The 19,333-nt window shown below is 39.7% G+C and overlaps 2 protein-coding genes across 6 annotated transcripts in view; both read right to left on the bottom strand.

Annotated features, from left to right (window-relative positions):
- NADK2 (NAD kinase 2, mitochondrial) overlaps positions 1-5,243 on the bottom strand; it is a 47,460-nt gene extending 42,217 nt beyond the window's left edge. The window contains exon 1 of one of the 2 annotated variants that reach the window (XM_046000583.1): positions 4,808-5,243. In XM_046000583.1, the coding sequence (XP_045856539.1) occupies positions 4,808-5,107 (300 nt within the window). In that variant the 5' untranslated portion in view covers positions 5,108-5,243. The remainder of the gene's footprint in view (positions 1-4,807) is intronic. The other variant, XM_046000584.1, reaches the window with a different exon arrangement.
- A 5,397-nt stretch (positions 5,244-10,640) lies between these two features.
- Positions 10,641-19,333, bottom strand: part of RANBP3L (RAN binding protein 3 like) — a 46,551-nt gene continuing 37,858 nt past the window's right edge. For 2 of the 4 annotated variants that reach the window (XM_046000847.1, XM_046000849.1), the window contains 5 exons: positions 18,961-19,081; positions 16,976-17,118; positions 15,797-15,850; positions 13,143-13,332; positions 10,641-11,511 (listed from right to left, as the gene is read on the bottom strand). In XM_046000847.1, coding sequence (XP_045856803.1) covers positions 11,468-11,511; positions 13,143-13,332; positions 15,797-15,850; positions 16,976-17,118; positions 18,961-19,081 — 552 coding nt within the window. In that variant the 3' untranslated portion in view covers positions 10,641-11,467. The remainder of the gene's footprint in view (positions 11,512-13,142; positions 13,333-15,796; positions 15,851-16,975; positions 17,119-18,960; positions 19,082-19,333) is intronic. The other 2 variants (XM_046000848.1, XM_046000850.1) reach the window with 1 other exon arrangement.

Below are 19,333 nucleotides of genomic sequence, written 5' to 3'. Positions count from 1 at the left end.
CTGCAAAAGTAAAGACATTAACAGATGCAAATCAAACCGTTCTGAAATACCGTTTTTTCATGGACCAGCCTGGTAAGACACCTAGAATGTTATAAACGGCTTACGGCGAGGGGAAAAAGCACCTTTCATCCATTGCTGGTGAAGGTATACATTGGTACAGCCTCTAAGGGAAGCAATTTGGTAATACCTATTAAAAATTCAAATGCACATGCTTTTGACCCAACAATTCTACCTTTAGATATTTATCTTCAAGCTTGATTAACACGCAAATGAATTAACACAAATGTTATTCATTATAGAATGTATTTTAATAAATTAAGACATGCACACAACGGAATACTATACATACTATTTTAAAGAAAGAACAAGGTGCAGAATAGCTTAAAGAGTATATAATCACTAAGTAAAAAAGGATGAGACAAAGAAAAATATTTCACTGTGCTGATTTGTATGTATAGATTATTTCTGGAAGGAAAAACAAGAAACTGCTAACACTGGCTACTTCCAGGGACAAAAAACCTGTGTGCCCAGTGACAAGAATAAGAGAAAGGCTTTTCGGGGTGCCTGGGTGGCTCAGTGGGTTAAAGCCTCTGCCTCTGGCTCAGGTCATGATCTCCAGGTCCTGGGATAGAGGCCCATATCGGGCTCTCTGCTCAGTGGGGAGCCTGCTTCCTCCTCTCTCTCTGCCTGCCTCTGCCTGCTTGTGATCTCTGTCAAATAAATAAATAAAATCTTAAAAAAAAAAAAAAAAAAAGAAAAGCTTTTCAATGCACACCCTTCTGTATCTTTTACATATTGAACCATGTTAATGCACTACTGGTCAGTAAATACACCACCTAATGAAAATAAAAGTAGTTTGAAATTAATGGAAAATGAAGCTTGGGACAAAAATTGATCAGAAATGAAGCTCAAGAGGTAGACAGGAGCCAGTTCACGAAGGGCCTTATTTGGCGTACTAAGTAAGGATCATAAAGGTTCCCATAAAGCAGTGTTTCTCAAAGTGTCATCTGGGGACCGTTTGCAAACCTGGAGAGTTTGTTAAAAATGCAGATCCCTGGACAGAGCTGGCAAACCTAAGGGCATGGTTCAGGAAGGCAGAGTCTGGAGTCTCCAGGAAGGCAGAGTCTGGAGTCTCCAGGAACTGAATCAGAATCTTGGGGTGCTGAGGTTCAGGCATCCTCATCTTAACAAATTTCCTAGCTAATTTTACTGGTTATGGGGAGGGACCTTTGAGGAGTTCTAAGCAGAGGAATAAAGCGGCCAGATGTTCACTTTATTTTTTTTTTTTTTTTTAGATTTTATTTATTTATTTGACAGAGAGAGATCACAAGTAGGCAGAGAGGTAGGCAGAGAGAGTGAGAAGGAAGCAGGCTCCCTGCCAAGCAGAGAGCCCGATTCGGGACTCGATCCCAGGATCCCGAGACCATGACCTGAGCCGAAGGCAGCGGCTTAAACCACTGAGCCACCCAGGTGCCCAGATGTTCACTTTAGATAGAGGACTCTGGTGCCTGTATCTGAAAGATTTGAAGGAGTGAGATTCTGTTAGAAGACCCTGGAAGTACTCCAGATCATATTCTTTAATTTGATAAATACTCCCATACACTACACTCAATGCACACCATGTGGCTAAAGTATCTGCCCAAGAACTATAACCTAAGCTACATCATCATTTTCAGGATACATGGTAACGGAAATAAAATCTAAGGTGCTGCATCTCCTAAGTACGCTACGAAAGCAGTAACTAGGAACAATTTAATCCAGTAATAGAGAGACTGCCAACTGAAATTATTCTATCCCATTATAAAGATAATTAAATTAAAAAACTAAAAATGGCAACCATTAAAGAAGGTTGCTTTTGGGTTCGGATAGAGGGAGAGAAGAGTAGAAACAGTTCATATTTTACTTAATATACTATTTTTAAATAAAACATAACTCTTTGGCCAATAAGCCACGTTTACAATGTCAAAACCCTTTCCAATCAGCTTTGATTCACTTAAAGATCTAATTTGTTGGGTGCCATGGACCCTATTAATAAAAATTCCACATCTCCGAAAAGCTGCATCTCTTATGATGTAAGTAAATCATAGTAATCGTTTAATTAGCCCTTACAAGGTAATGAGCCAGTAGAGGTAACGTACCTTCGAAGGCACCTTCCTAGAAATTCACATGAAACATTGCAAGATTTAAAAATAAAGTAGTGCAACCAATGTGAACGAGTAACTGGGAGTCAGACTTTGACCAGCTTTGAAAGATAGAAACCTACTCTGTATGGGCTTTAACAACTAAGAAGTATTTCCTCTATTTAAGTTTCTACAAAGTGAGAAAACTATGAGGATTGAGGGTATAAAATTACACTGACACTCCATCCTTCATCTTCTACTTGCATTTTAACAAATAACCTAACACAGACCCATTCTGCAACAAAACCACCACCTCAACAACAAAAGAGAACCCTCTGATCTAAAACTTTAGGTTACCATGACACTACAGACATTAAGAGGTATAGTGCCAGAGACTAAAGTAAGCACATGGCCACTTTCTTTTATACCCAATTCAGGTGATTCGTATATCTTAATATCTTTTACCCCAGCAAAATAGCAAACAATATTAACCAGCTTATCAGTCCTACCACAGAATCCCATTTTGGAACAGCTTTACACAGCTCAGTCTTCTTTGGCTTGCACTCAACCTAATGCTATTCCATTCTGAACAGGGTCTTTAATATAAATGGTAAAACAAACTCAAATCAGTAAGGAGCTAATCCAATAAAACATAATTGAAATGTGCCTTGCAAATACAAAACCATGTGTTCTATAGCACAAAAGTTTTAACTGAAAGTTTTCTTATCCCAAACAGCATTACCTAGCCAAAGACAAATATTTACCTATTAGAGATTTCTCTTTAGATACTCAGAGAGGGTACACTGGGTAGTTCAATTTTTAAAGACGTATTGATTTGCCCACATTTTAAAAGTTTTGATTAGTGGCAATCTAGTTCAAAAGTCCCAGAATTGATTTAATTCAGAGGGCATGCATTTTCTTGAGGCCTTGAAAAGTTATCCACAGTTTCAAAACACCGGCACTAAAAAAGGCCTTGGAGACTATCTAGTCCAATCCTACTATCACACAATGACCTAGGGAAAGCACTTTGAAAACCTGACCACACTACAAAAAGGTATCATTGTCACACATTAGGCCCAGAGAAGTTAAAAAGACCCCTAGGAAGTTAACCACACAGAACTGGGCCTAGAACCCTAGATCCTACCCCCAATCCCACACTTCAAAAGGCCAACAGAGTGTACTAATTTAAACTGTTGTGAGAGGTTTTTGTAAAACTGTATAAAGAACACATTTACATATATATATTTTAACCTAAAAAATCTTGCAAAACTGAGTACAATCCAAGGAACACACCTTTCCCAATACATAAAAACAGTGCGCTTGCTTCTGACATCATTCTTCCCTGCCTCATCCCCAGCTTCATTCCCTGACAAAACTACTCCAGCTTCCTACTCAAAGTGATTGATTTCCTCTTGTTAAATGACAACTGTTTTCGATATATTGCTACATCTTCAAACACTAAAGGAAAGGAGAGAAAACAAACCTGCACCTAGCACTTCCATCTAATGAAAGCAGGGGCCCTCCTCAATTCACTCATTAAAGAATCAAGAATGCTGAAAATAGATTCAGTACTTAAGCAGACTTCATTCTGATACCTGTACAAACATTACAAATCTGAAGATTACAAACCATACCAGAAGTTTAAAACAGGCTGTCTACTCCTGTACAGAAGTCTACAAGATTTGGTTATAGGCATGTAATTCCAAAGTTTTTTGGTGCACAGTATCAACAATTAGAGATTTCCATACTGTTCATGGTAGCATCTTCACTCTCCTTTTCCTAAAGTTGGTGAGTAGAGAGTATGGGATCAGAAATCTCAAAAGGAGAGAGATGAGAGGGATATTTGGGTTTTTTTCCCCCCTTGGATGGATTTATATACTTTTGCAAAGATATTGGTATCTCTACTAACGAGTCCATTGTGGAGATACTGCTACGTTATGGACGCAGGCTTCTTATCTCATAATTACCAAGTTTACCTACCTTCTATCTCGCCCTTGCTACTTAACAGCATATATCCAAAGTCAAATTTTCTCCCTTGCTAACCCCTGAACTCAAAACCCGTGGGCTTTTCAAACAAACTGCTAGAACCTTGTCTGACGACCACGTTCCATCACGGAAAAGGCTCACCCAGACCGGCTTTCCGGAGTATGTCAGGCCTCGCAGTCCTGCAGAGTAAAAGGGGGTGTGTCCGCGGTACCAAAGCCCTCTCTGCCACCTCCCGCAGCTATGCCCCGGGGCCCCTTTTCTTGGGGAGGCTTGGGGACCTGTTTCCAGAGCGTCCAGACCTCAGCCACCCGCCCACCTTTCTCGGGGCTGTTGCTGCTATTCCCGAAAGGAAAAACAGGGGGTGGGGCTGGTGAGGGCACAAATGAATTCCCAACCCCTTCCCACTGGGGGCTCCTGTTCCCCCCTCCAAGTCTTTTCTTCCCCGTCTTGGGGTCTCTGCAGTAACAGTGACCCTCTCCCGCCGTCTGTCTCTCTCGACACGCAAACACAGAGGGCGAGGAGCCTACGAGCGAAACCAGAGGGAGTAGAGAGCGTCTGGCCGGGAAGGCAGGGCATCTAGGGCGCCGGGGAGGAAGGGTGGTCCCGAGCGGTCTCGCCACACCACGAAGCCGCGGCCGAGCCTGGGAGTGTACGGGGACCGCGTCCGCACAGAGCAGGGAGGGGGAGCCGCCGGGACCCACCAGCTGCTTCAGGTCCTCCTCCGAGAGCTCCGCGTAACGGTACCGCTGCTGCTCGAACTCGTACCGGGTGGTTTTGGCCACCACCACCACCCGCGACGGGCGGAAGCCGCCGTCCGGGCGGCTGCCACAGCCCGCCAGCTCGCGCGGCTGCCCCTGCCCCAGGTGCCGCCGGCTGCCGCCGTCCCCGCAGAGCCGCGGCCGCGCGGCGGGGCCTCCCGCGCCCGGCCCCCTCAGCACCGCCGCCCGGCCGCCCGCCACACGCCGACAGCTGCCCAGCAGGAAGCCTCGGTAGCAAGTCATCCTCCGCCCGGCGGGGCTGCAGGCCCGGGGTCCCGCCTCGCCTCCCCGCCACCAGCACTGCGCACCGCCCGCGCCGCCCCGGCTTCTAACTCCGCGCGGGGCGGGGAGAGGTTAAGTGCACCGCCGTGCGTGGCCCGCGCCGCGAGGGGGACGTGCCCAGACGTTGACGGGGGCGGGGAAAGCCCGGTGGCGGGGAGGCGGGAGTGCCGGAGCCGGGAAAGGTGGGCGGGGAAGAGCTAGTGGCCTCTAGGCTGTGGGTTTTGTTTGTTTGTGTATCGGTTTCCATCTACGCCTGCGCAGTGGCCGCTTCGCCGCGCGGGGCCCCACCTCCTGCTCCACCCCCTTCCCTGGAGGGGGTGGGCACCAAACCCTCCCGCCCGCCGCCAACTCTGTGGGCCAATCAGAGCCAGCTGCTGTTTCGGAGCCCGAGGAGCTGCGGGGATTGGCTGCGGCCGGAGGAAGGGCTGGAATTCTAGTTGGCGATTAAGCTGCCTTAGGAATCCAGCTGGAACCGGTCTGAAGCAGCGCAGGGGCTCAGTCTGGGGTTTCGAGCACCTGGCGGTAGAGCAAGGTTCCCCTGGGCACCTCCTCGCTTGGGTTTCCTTATTGCACTTTATCGGCTCGTATAAAACTAGACCCTCTCATTATCGCGCACAAGACTGCATTCTTTATTCGTTCGTTCAACCAGATCTAGTCGGATGATTGATATGACCAACGCTGGGCTGGGGGCCAGGGAGCCTGACCAAGGACCATCTGCACAATTTGTGCGGCCCAGGGCAAAATGAAAATGCAGAGCTTCTTGCTCAGAAATTAAGTACTGCAAGATAGCAGTGAGCCGAGTGCCTGGCCCATCATAGCGTGGCGCCTCGTGGGACTGCTCAAGTTACAGCCCCTAAAGACAACCAAAAAACTGTCAGCTCAAAGGGAGAAAGACAGTTAGTCTTGAGGAAATTAGAGGAAAATGGGTAGAGGAATCTGGCGACATGGAGCATTTCTAGATGGGGAGATAAGATGGAAAAAGTGGATAGGTCAGTAGAGGAAGGTAAGAATGTTAGTAATTTGGACTTCATTCTATAGGCAGTAAGTAGTTAGCCTTTTGGAGGCTCTTAACTGGAAAGAAGTGAGTCCTGAAAACAGTGATGACTGTTTATCCTGCTTGGGACTGTTGAGCGGATTGGGAGGCCAGAGGAGGAAAGAGACTTGGCACTGTAGGAATAGTTACATATGGCCCTAGGTTGACTTAGTAGCAAGCGAAGTGGAAGAAAACACTGTCATTGCAAGGGGAGAATCAAATGGCAGTACACATCCTACCGTTCATTCCTCCTGCTCCTTACATCCACTTGCTTGGGCCCTGTCTTTGCTTTTTTATAGTCCTAGCATTATCAATAACTAGCTTGGGGACTTCGGGCAGGTCACTTCATCTTTCTGGGCCTCAGAATTCCTCATCTATAAAAGGAGGGTGTTGAGCTAGAGTGACACCAAGGTTCTGTCAAGCCCAAATTGATCATGAATCTGCACTCTTCCTTTTCAGCTAGCCACCACCACCAACATTCATTCATGGGTTCATTGAATATTTATGGAGTTCCTCCTGTGTGCCAGGTAGTGTATTAGAATAGGAAATAACACAATGAAAGCTGATGTCTACTTTTAGTAGGTCACTGAATCCCTTCTGGTCTGGAACTTTGCCTCACAGCAGGTGCTAGTAGTGACTTGCAGTGGAAATTAAAGCCCATCTCTTAACTTCTGTGGGGTGTGAGTTACTCATGTATAACTTAAACCTTCTCAAGATCCTTTCCCTTCTCACTATTTCAGCACCTTCTTATTGTGAAGATTTCCACAAAGAAACAGCATGAGCAAGAGTATGGAGCAATGAGGGGCACCTGGGTGGCTCAGTGGGTTAAGCCTCTGCCTTCCGCTCAGGTCATGATCTCAGGGTCCTGGAATCCAGCCAGGCATCCCGCTCTCTGCTCAGTGGGGAGCCTGCTTCCTCCTCTCTCTCTCTGCCTGCCTCTCTGCCTACTTGTGATCTCTGTCAAATAAATAAATAAAACCTTAAAAAAAAAAGTATGGAGCAATGAAATAGCAGTTCTGAATTGCTAGAGAATTTAAGAGGAAGGCAGGCTGCAGTGGGAAATAAGGCTAGGGAGGTAGATGAGGGGAAAGTCATGGAAAGTGTTACATCCATGCTTAGGAGTTTGGCTTTTATCCTGTATATGCTGTACTTGTATTTGAGACAAACATATTATACTGAATTACACTATTTTCCTACTTTCATGAAAATATTGGATCTTACTGATACAGAAATTTAAGGTTAAAATTAAATATAAAAGAATTTTTTTTTAAAAAGTGTCAAAGCCACTTAGCTTTGACAGGCACACTTAGCTTTGACAGGAATTTCTTGGAAGAAACAAGCAGAGAATAAATACCTGAAAGATACTCAACCTTAGTAGAAATTAGAAAAATACAAATTAAGGTAATTTCACTGAAATAGTCTTTTTTTAAAAAAAATATTTCACTTATCTATTTGACAGACAGAGATCACAAGCAGGCAGAGAGGCAGACAGAGAGAGAGGAAGGGAAGCAGGCTCCCTGCCGAGCAGAGAGCCCGATGTGGGGCTCAATCCCAGGACCCTGGGATCATGACCTGAGCCGAAGGCAGAGGCTTTAACCCACTGAGCCACCCAGGTGCCCCTGAAATAGTCTTTTATATCCACTAGCTTGGTAGAAATTGGGAAGATGTGGTGAACTTCTAATTGTTCGAAAATGATTACGTGAAGTCTTTATTAGGCTACATATTTGCCAGTTATTTCAGTAACTTCTCCAATGCCACAGTTTCCAAATATCATCTCAGAAACTTTAAATGTGTTCATGTATTCCAGTTTGTCCACGGCAAATCTGATGTCAAGATCCTGCAGTACTGTGGATGTGATTTATCCATTACAAAACAAACAGGAGTGCTTGCATTCATGGATTTAATAGGAGTTTCAAAACCCTCAAACCACTAAAATAATCTGTAATGTAACTGAGTCTCAAAAACTCAAACCCATCTCTGGCACAGCTGATATACTTTTCTAGTGAGTGGGCTTACCCAACCACCTGGTAACCACATCTCAGGAAGCTTATTTTTCTCAACATATTACAGGAAAAATTATATCATTGTGATATTCACAATTTGGTGATTTACAAAGGTTAAGATACCCTTCCAACCCATTTCACATACATTCTGACTCTAGGAAAGATACACATACCCCCTTTTTTTTAATGACATCCTCACATTCTAAGACTTGTACAGGATATTAATCGTTGAGGTCAAAAGATTCCTGGCTTTGACAGTAATGGATGTAAAATAATATTTTAAGAGAGAACATTTTGATGGTCCATAATTAAGCTGAATAACTTAGTAGAGTCTAAAGTCCTGTTGAAAGAGAAGAATGGTCAGTTTATTTGAATATAAGATATATAATTAGATATAATATTAAATATATATCTAGTATGTTTGGGAAATATTGAAGCAAATTTTGACAAAAAGCAGCTTCTATCAAAATCTAAGATGTATGCTTTGAAATCATCTTATAATTTATGAAAATGATTACCATGTATGATGATCTCTTCACCTTACAGAAAGGTCGATATATGTAGAAAAGCCAAAAAGAGGAAGGTTAGATGAAGATATAAGACAAAGAGAAATTATAAGATGTTTTTACTTATATTATCCCTCTAAAATATTACTAAATCTTTGCATAAAGATTATAAGAAGGAATAGTAGAGTGGATAGAAATGGTTTGAAAGTCATAAGCTAAATACCATGTTTCTGCTGTTGGTAACCATGTCATAATCGAGAAATTTTCACTTCTTCTCTCTGCCTTTGTGATACTCTATTTTTTATTCTGTTGCACTGACATTAATGAGTAAATAAGTAATTGAAACAGTCTAATTATTTTTCTGCTTGGTATATGCAGTACAAAGAAAGTTAAAGTACAAGGAGAATTAAAGAAAGAAAGAATAAATTCAAATGATATTAAAATATCTGAAGTATTGAGAAAATACTGCTTTATCTCCACCCTAAAGTGAGCACAAGAATGAACATGTCAGGAAGATAAAGAAGATCTCTGCTCTCTGCTTCACTTTAACAATTCAGTGCAATGACAATGTTCCCATATCAGCTAAGATCTTATAGGAAAAGAGAACTAATTAATTTCTTCTCCAGATGTCTTCCTGTTTATCTCCACTTCTAAAGAAAATTTACCACTGACTCTGATGTCTTCAGCATCAGAGGCATTTTTAGGAGTTAAAAAACCCAACCAACGTTAAACTTTTGCTTTCCCATTGTTTTTATTCTTCCTTTTATGCTAGAGCTATTCTTTGATTTTTTTCCTTCTCTCTACCTTTTCTCTATTCCTCTCGCACATTAATTTTTCTTTTCCATTTCCTGAATCATTGCTTAATTTAGAAGGATGCTATATTTCTTCTATAGTCACTATAATAAATGAGCCTCTCTCATTCATATGAATGAGCTTTTACTAAGTTATAGGAAAAGAACAAAACTGAACAACTTATATACTAACAACTTGTATACTTATATATAACAACTTATATACTAACCAAATTAGAGTCTAAAAGATTTAATTGAACTTTCATATGCCAAACTATCAGGCATTAGCTCAGGTTTGACCATATCTATGTGTGTGTACGTATGTATGTATGTATGTATGTACGTATGAATCTACCTATCTATATCTAAATAATTGCTTTTATTACTATGAGAGGTCCTATAGCAAAATAATGTGACTTTAAAAAGTGTGTAGTCACATGTGTATATCCAAATGAATATTGTTCTTCAAAGTAGCATTTAGTGAAGATAGACCCGTTATTCCAAATATGATGTCATTGTTCAAAAAATTTTCAGAAATCCTTTTGGAATTGTAAATCGTATTCTCTAGTTAAGGACTGAATAGTTATGTTCTCCCCCAAATGTATATGTTGAAGCCCTAACCCCCAATATGATGGAATTTGGAGATGGGCTTTGGGGGGTTATTAGGATTAGATAAATTTATGGGGGCAGGGCTCTCGTCTAATGGGATTAGTGCTCTTATGGGAAGAGACATTAGGGAACTTGCTCTCTCCCTGCCTGTGCTCCCACGAAGAGGTCCTGTGAGCTTGGCAGGCAATGACAGCAGCCTACAACCAAGAGCAGAGGCCTCAGAATAAGCCTATTGTGTTAACCCTTTGATCTTCAACTTCTCAGCCTCTAGAACTGCGAGATATTAAATTTATATTGTTGAAGCTGCACAGTGTGGTATTTCGTAATGGTACCCTGAGAAAAATAAGATGCTTCTAACAAGGGAATATTTAGAAATCATGATCAAAAGTCATTTTGAAGTCATAGGGTGATCAAACTGGATTGAAAAATGAAATGTGGCTAGAAGCCCTAATTTTTGTGTGTAACTCATAAAGTATCTCTGAGACATATCTCAAAAGAGGAGCATCAACTTTGTTGCACAACTGTTGAAATTATTACAGTCCACCACAATAACAGCATTTAAGAACAAATTTCATTTGGGTATATATGAATATATATTTTTTAAAGGTCTCTATACAGCTATACCCATTAGACTATTAATGACAATTTACATAAAGCAAAGAACAAGTTAACATAGTTTACTTTTTATATACTTACTGTTTTGTTACATAGTTAATATATTTTATTCATCCCTTCCACAAATATTGGATGCTGGACCGTTGTCAAGCATATACAAGGTGCAATGGATACAAGTCCAAGAACAATACTATCTTTAAAGGAATTGATACCATTAATATATAATCTTAGAGTATTAGTAAATCTAAAGGTTACAGGAAAATATACATTTCCCAGAAGAGAAACATGGCTTAATGAATGTTAGCATGCAGTTATACTGTTTTGGAAGAAATGACTAGAAATCTTGTAAAATCTTTGTTTTATGACCAGACAATGTATGACTAAAAAACATTTTAGTTAAACATTTATCAAATCCAGTAATTTATTTTAACTATTATATCCACCAATGTGATGAACAGTCCAAATTAGTTATCAAATCCTATTCTAAATTAGCTTCTTCAAAAATGATAAATTTTGAACTTCCAAAGTCTGTGTATTTCTTCAATTCTGTCATTTTCTCCACAATAAACAAAATGTAAAATCTTGCAATTACTCGACTATATAAGAGAAAAATCTTAATTGCAGCAAATTATCTTTCATGAACTTTGCTATAAAAACTCTTCAAGGAATTAATAGGATCTTCTCATTTTGTTAGGATGGCTTCGTATTTTCAGTAAGGTGACCAATCCTTTTGTAGATGTTGTCACATTTATGCTAGATGGCGCTCATGAACAGGCAACTGACTGTCTGTGGGTCCATCTAGAAGGATCTGTGATATAAATTCAAAATATTATAAAATGTTATATTCGGATTACATTTAATATTGTACACAACTGAACATGAATATGCATGACTATGCTTACTATGAGGAAATGCGATATATAGAATATACATTTTATATGTAACATTTGGAAATGTTGCTAATTTTAAACATGACATTTCAGATAGTTAAACCTTTCCTTAATTCATGGGCAACAAAGTTTTAAAAAATAGACTTTTTATTGCTTTCCTAACAGTTTAGCATTTGTATGTAGCACCTCCTGGAGAAAATACCAAGTGAAAAAAGAAAATGGTGGAGGAAGGATGGGTTCCTATGATTGACATTTACTTTGCATTATTTCCATTGTTTCTCATTTTGTACGAAGAGAGTTGAATAGTCCTCTTTCCTAAAATGGAATATAATAAAATATAGATTTCCTAAGTGTGACTTTTGTTGATGAGAAAATTTTGCCATTTAATCCTATTTCAATTCATTTGAATTCATTCAATCCTATACCAATTCATTTTCCAATTAGACCCCATTTTATTATTGACAATATAAGCATTATAAAAGATAATTGTATGTTTACACCTCACACCCTTTAAAGAATAAGAAACCATTTGTTTAATAGTGACAAGAAAAAAAAAGAAAAGAAAAAAAATAGTGACAAGAAAAATCATATTCACTTAATTGTCTGGCTCACTTGAGTCAAGCAGTTTATATTCCTGGGCTGCATATTCTGTGCATTTTTCTTGATTACGTTCTTTGGATTAGGCAAATGAAGATATTTCATCAAGTTTTGCACATGTCCTGTGGTAGTTTCTTAAACTATGTATGATTAAGTTACCTTTAAGATTGAAAATGATTAAAAGTTGGAAAAATGTTAACACACTGTCTTTGTAAGGATGTTACTCAGTTCTTTTTAGAACAGAATTCAGGCCTAAATGAAACTATTACTGAACGTACTTGGCACCATTTATATAGCAAAGCTGGTCTTATTATTTCCTTGACGGTATTTCTCTCCAAAAATAATGATAAATTTTTGTTTTAAATCTATCATCAGGACAAACACTGAATCCTAAAAATCTACTAACAACTGGTTCCCATTTAGCCTTGCTCAATTCATGAATCTTGACCCAATAAAAAAATAGTACTGCTTGCCCTAGGCAAAAAAAAGTCACTGAGAATAAAGCAGTCAAATTCCAGAAAGGAGACAAATAGGAGTCTCAGTATTTCAAGTCAGATCTGTCTGGTGGGCTTCACTGTAATGTGCTTTTACCTTTATGATATATTTATGATTTCTTCTATCATGGCCAAAATAGGAAAATGAGAACAAGTGATGAGAAATATGAATAAATGGGTTAGTTTCAGTGTAAGACTTTATGGCATTTTTATTAAATCTATGTGCAAATGACATATGGGCCTCACAGTGAAGAGGACTTTTGGCAAAATCCTAATGAAGGCCATACACAGAAAACAATGATTTCCAAACCCAATCCTCTGATCAAAGAGCTAGGACTCTAATTCTCATCCACTTTAAATAGGTAAGTTCCGCTTTACAAAACTCTAGTTCAGGTGTTAGAATTGTGCAGAAGATTTCTTTCTTAAACCACTGACCTAAGAAAAGCAAAGTTATTTACCTGATCTATTTTTAGTGACTTGGAGGAAATCATCCTCATCCTCATCACAGCTCTCGCAGTTTAATTGTTGCAGGATTGTTTCTGACTGGCTTTCAGTTTGATTTACATCTTTCTGCTTATTGAAGCTCCGAAGAGCAAGGAGCCGGTGATGTATTGCTGCGTACAGACATCCTGTGTCTTTGGCGCTGGCCTGCATGAGGAAAATTAAGTTGTTAAGAATTTAAAAAAGGGGCACCTGGGTGGTTCAGTCAGTTTAAGCAGCCAATACTTGATTTCAGCTCGGGTCATGATCTCAGGGTCTTGAGATCGAGCGCCATGTCAGGCTTCACATGCACAGTGTGAGTCTGCTTGAGAGTCTCTCTCCCCTTCTCCCTCTTCCCTCCTCCTGCCTCCCCCAATAAAGAAAATAAAATCTTAAGAGTATAAATAACTGGGGCGCCTGGGCGACTCAGTGGGTTAAGCCTCTGCCTTTGGCTCAGGTCGTGATCTCAGGGTCCTAGGATCGAGTCCAGCATCGGGCTCTCTGCTCAGTGGGGAGCCTGCTTCCCCACCCCCACCACCTGCCTCTCTGCCTACTTGTGATCTGTCGAATAAATAAAGAAAAATCTTTTTTTAAAAAGAGTATAAATAACTTAATAATAGCCACATTTTAGAGATTTTTAATCTTTCACTATTAATAAGGAAGGGATCATATGGCATAAATCTAGACTATAAATAACCCTAAAAATTGAAGAGCAAAAAGCCACTCATCTTGAAGCAAATTGAAACTGAAAGTGAATAATCTTATAATAGGTCCCAATTTGTGCATTTTAAACTGAGAAATGAAATTCTGTGATTTAAAATTTCTTTTTTTAAGATTTTATTTATTTATTTATTTATTTGACAGAAACAGTGAGAGAAGGAACACAAGCAGGGGAGTGGGAGAGAGAAGTAGGGTTCCAGCTGAGCAGGGAGCCTGATGCAGGGCTCTATCCAGGACCCTGGGATCATGCACCTAGCCAAAGGCAGATGCTTAATAACTGAGCCACCCAGGTGCCCCGTGATTTAAAATTTCCATTTGAATTTAAGGCTATCCTTTCTCCACTGTTTTACACTGTAGAAAAGTGTAGGGTGGATGAAAAAAGACCACCTTTCCTTTACATGACCATGTTTAGACATTCCATAAGCCCCCCCCCCAGCTCAGTGGGAAAACAGAGCTCATTAGAGCATTCTATCATATTGCATCAGAGAAATTCAGTGTGCCGTCCATTGGGCCACAGAGCCACCCTTACGATATTGTATCAGAAATACATCAGAAGTCTTTGCTTTCAGTATTTTCTATGCTGTTTTTATTGATGCGATTAATATAAAAAAAATGATGGTAACGGTAACATTGGTATAACAGTTATGGTTACTACATTCTTTTTTTTCAATCCTTACAATAAAACCATGAATGAATTATTTATTTCACTTCTATTAGCAAAAGCACCCAGCACAAGTATTCAGTATATACTCATTTCCCACTTCCCCCTACAGATGAGGAGATTATGGCTCAGAAAGGTACAATGACACGTGTGAATGTATATAGCTAGTCAGCAAATGACTGGGCTTGAATGCCAGATCTTTGCCATCAAAGTCAGTGTTCTTTTTAGGTGACATGGCAGTGGTTTACTTTTTTTTTTTTTTATCTTTTCACAATTTCAAAGAGAATCTAGGTAAATTTTTCTCTTTGCCAATCCTCCAGAAAGCTGTCTTACTTTTCAAAGCCAAGAAATTGAGGGTTGAACAAACTATATGCCAACTTTTTGGGAGAAGGGTTAAAATTATATTTTTTCATTTGAATGTTCTTAAGTTTCCTTAATTACTTTGGGGGAAAATAACTAAAAGTTAAGTAGAATATTTTTGTTCCTTATATTGTGCTAAATATTATATAGTAAATGTTGAGAAAATAATTATTGACTCTAGACTGATTTTGTTTTTTACATTATATGCAAAGGTGTAATTTTTTCTTAGTAAGTTAATAAATAGTGAAAGAGTATTCGCAATTAAAACATAAATACTACCCTGTCACCTTGACTTTCTAACATTAAAATTGAAATATGTTTCCACTAGTTAACATATTGCCTTTTGCCAAATTCATTCAGAAATATTCATTCAAGAAATTCAGAACAAGAAATTAAAAATAAAATCACAATGATATATTTTTTGAATAACAAATTTTTAGTGCTTAAAAGAATTATAATTCCCAGGAAGTACCATAAGAAAATGCTGGTGAGAATGAAAATTGATTCACTTCTTCTGAAGAGAAATTTTTCAAGACAAGTCAAAAGACAAGTTAATTTTCTTATCCCAAGAAAATTAACATGTATGTACACAGAGAATTCCTCACAACTTTCTTGCAGAATTTATAATAACAAAAGACAGTAAATTACCTAAGTACTTAATAAAGTAGAATTAGTGGAAATAAATTAGGGTGCATAATAGAATTCTTTTCACCTGTTAAAAGATTTCTTAAAGACTGAACTCATTTTCATTCATGAGTGAAAAGGTTACATATGTGTACTTCATAATCAAATATTAGCATTCTTATCTATTTAACCACTTTATAAAGTATATTACTATTATCTTCATTTGACAGATGAGTAAAATCAAGTTCAGAGATCTAAATAACCTACCTGAAGATCATACAGTTTGTACAATACATACAGAGGTACGCACACACGTATATGCTAAAATATAAGACAAAAATGTTAGTAGTGACCATCCCTTGGAAAGGAAATTGGGGTGATTTTTATTTGCATATAGTTTGCTTATCTGCAGCAGATATCCTACAATTTACGGAGTCAATGTGGGCCAGATATTGAACAGCACAATCCCATCTTAGCTATTGGTCTCAGTCGCAGTATTAGCAACAAGCAGGCTGCTTTACTTGCTCAAAGTCAGGGGACCCAGCCCGGCAGAGTACCAGGGATACTCTCCCTAAATGGTGAACAGCGTTTGGGCATGCTCTTGCTCTAACTTCTTAATACTCAGCATCACTTACACCTAAGAGTACCCTTACTGGTAGTTAATAAAACCTTTGGTTTTTCATCACTGGGCACTTGGCAACTTTTTTTTTTCTCCCAGTACCATATGGGAGCTAATTTACTTGTACTGTTACCCTCTGCCTGGGTCACATGAGTACTCAGTCTTCTCCAGTCTTCTGGGTCTCAGCCTATGTATGAAACCTAGCCTTTTTTTTTTGGTCTGATTCCTGCCAACTCTCTCTCTTTTGTGCCTGGATCTTGTATTTGAGGTCAAGCATTCCTGCTGCCAGGAAAAGCTAAGGCTGTGCTCCCATCCTGTTACCTTGGAGACTGACTCATGTCCAGAATGGGAATTTGCTCTTGGACTTTTTTTTTTTTTTTTAAACTTACTAGCCCTGTGTTTTTCCATTTCTCACTGGTTCCTTTCTAGTGATTGCAAAGGCTTTTCAGTTTCAGCATTCAGTATAAGCACTGGGCTGTGTATTCCCCCGGACTCCTAGGAGCCGATCTTGACAACAGTCCCTTGGTAACTTAGTAAGATTGTTGATATAATTTCAATGGTAAAGAAAAATGTGGAGGTTTGAAGCATATATCAATACCAATGTCTCAGGACATATACCAACTGATTACCGTAGATTTTGGTGTCAAGCTATAAATTTCATATAAAATTTAAAACTTATATTAAACTGTAAACAACCAAAACCAATGGCTGAGGTTTGTTTGTTTTTTGCCAGTGGTACAGGTTACAATGAAATCAAACAAATTAGCAATTGCAGAGACCTAGAAATGTAGTAGAGTAATTCTCTATCACTGAAATTTGTTACTTACCTGAATTAAAAACACTTTGATGCTATAGTCTTCTAAATCAGTAGCTGTTATTCGCAAATTTTTGTTGTTCGCTCTTTGGATCTCCATTTGAGCCCAGAGTTTGCTATTGAGAATCAGCCTCAGGCTGCCTTGATTGCGCATAACTAAAATGGGAAGGTAAATATATAAGACTACAGAACAGTAGATTCCTTGACCTTCCTGGGGAATGTGCCATTTTTTAAAACAAAGTCAATCATTACAGTTGTTTTTCAGACTGTATTTTCACTATGAAGTTGTAATTTGGCTTGATTACAAGTTGGTTTTCCAACCGAGCTTTATTATGTTGGGGGACTATTTTTAGCTTAAAAGCTGGAATTTACTTTTTTACTATAGTATTAAAAATGATGAAAATTTTAGAACTCCTTTGAGGACCTAGTGGTCTGAAGAATATTTATTTAAGAATTGTTTACAATGGAGAAAACTGGGCTTTAGGCATTCAAAAAATGGAAGTAGCGAAATGAATGATGACATGGCTATTCAAGATAATATTATGAACCCATTAAGGATTGGGAAGAGGGTGGCACCTGGGTGACTCAGTCGGTTAAGCATCTGCCTTTTTGGCTCAGGTTGTGGTCCCGGGGTCCTGGGATCGAGCCCCACGTCTGGCTCCCTGCTCAGATGGGAGACTGTTTCTCCCTTTGCCCCTCCCCTGCTCATGCTCTCTCTCTCTCTCTCTCTCACTCTCTCTCTCTCAAATGAATAAATAAAATCTTTAAAAAAAAAAAAGAATTGGGAAGAAAGAGAATTACTGATGTGGAAAAGTGATCATGATATACCATATAAAAGGTAAAATCAAGGGGTGCCTGGGTGGCTCAGTGGGTTAAGGCCTCTGCCTTCGGCTCAGGTCATGATCCCAGGGTCCTGGAATCGAGCCCCGCATCGGGCTCTCTGCTCTGCAGGGAGCCTGCTTCCTCCTCTCGCTCTGCCTGCCTCTCTGCCTAGTTGTGATTTCTCTCTGTCAAATAAATAAAATATTAAAAAAAAAAAAAAAGGTAAAATCAAGGTACCCAGCAATGTAAACACCATGCCTCACAAATTTTGGCAGGCAGTAGAAAGAGGGGTATGGAACAAGAGTGGAAAACAACTAGCATCCTGCCTTGGGAATAATGCTTGTTTGGGTTATTTGGAAACCTGTCTGCCAGTTATAGAACTGAAGACCTGGTTCCTATTCTTTTAGTCTGAATTCTGTTCCTTACTGGGTTCTTGAGCTCGGTATCTGAAGCTCAGTAAACATCCATATATGTGAATCCAACTTCTACCAATGATCCCCTCCACAGCTTTGACTTCCCCGTGTTGACCAGGAAACCTACCCACCCTGCCCAGGGTGACCGCTTTCAGTCTGGGCCTCTGAACGAAGCCCAGTGTGTCTTTTCGGATGCCAAAACCTTTGAGTGTTTCAGTTTGACTGACTCCAGATTCTCACCATCGCTCTGGGTGTCAGAAACCACACACCTTTACTTCCTGGGAAACTGGCCCTTCGTCTCAAGCCACCCGCCCTATGTAGAATGCCAAGAAGAAATGCGAGGGCAAATATTCTCTTTTGAAAAACTATTTTTCCTTCAAAACTAATGTCATCACACGCCTTTAAGTCACACGGAGATTACTGCTGAGGTGTGTGCTGGGCTCGCTCAGAGCTGCTGGAGTACATTATCTCGGGGAATTGTCCCAGTTGCTCAATTAGTCACAGAGACTAGTCTCCCCATTGGAGACGGATGTAACTAGGGCGGGGAGAGATTAAGTACCTCGTCCAAGGTCATAGTTAGTCAGTGATAGAGGCAGAACCAGAGCCTGCTGCAAACACGAAGCTGCTGTAGCACGTTAGAAACAACATTGTTTTCAACAGTCTGATTTGTTGACTCTGATAACACATCTCCAGAAGCTGATGTGTGTCTCCTGGCAATTTTACTCTGAGGAAGAGTGGGAGGCTTTACAAAACAATTCCTTACTTAGTCTTGACTGGAATGTTCCACAGTCACTGCTTGCTGTGTCATTCAGCCTCAAAGCTCCTCTGCCCCTTTCAGTCCAGGACTGTGTTGTTTTGTTGAATATAAAAAGCTTGCAGTTGATCTAAAGAACAATTTTTTAAAATGTCAAATATATTAAAAAAATTTATTTTCAAAGTGATTTCTTTCCTATGCTGTAACACTTTTCCTTGTCTGACTTTACCAGAATAACCTCTGTTAATGATTTGTAAACCAGCTTTAAACATTTATTTAACTTTTAAAACATGCCATTTTTGAATAGTTCAAATATCAAAAAGCAAAGAGATGTACAAAGTGAAAAGTCCTTCCCAGCCCTACTTCTCCATCTGTCAGTTTC

Source organism: Meles meles, chromosome 3, assembly GCF_922984935.1.
Source record: "Meles meles chromosome 3, mMelMel3.1 paternal haplotype, whole genome shotgun sequence".
NCBI classification, from domain to species: domain Eukaryota; kingdom Metazoa; phylum Chordata; class Mammalia; order Carnivora; family Mustelidae; genus Meles; species Meles meles.
Note: the sequence above shows the minus strand (reverse complement) of the source record. Positions and strands in the feature narration are given on the sequence as shown.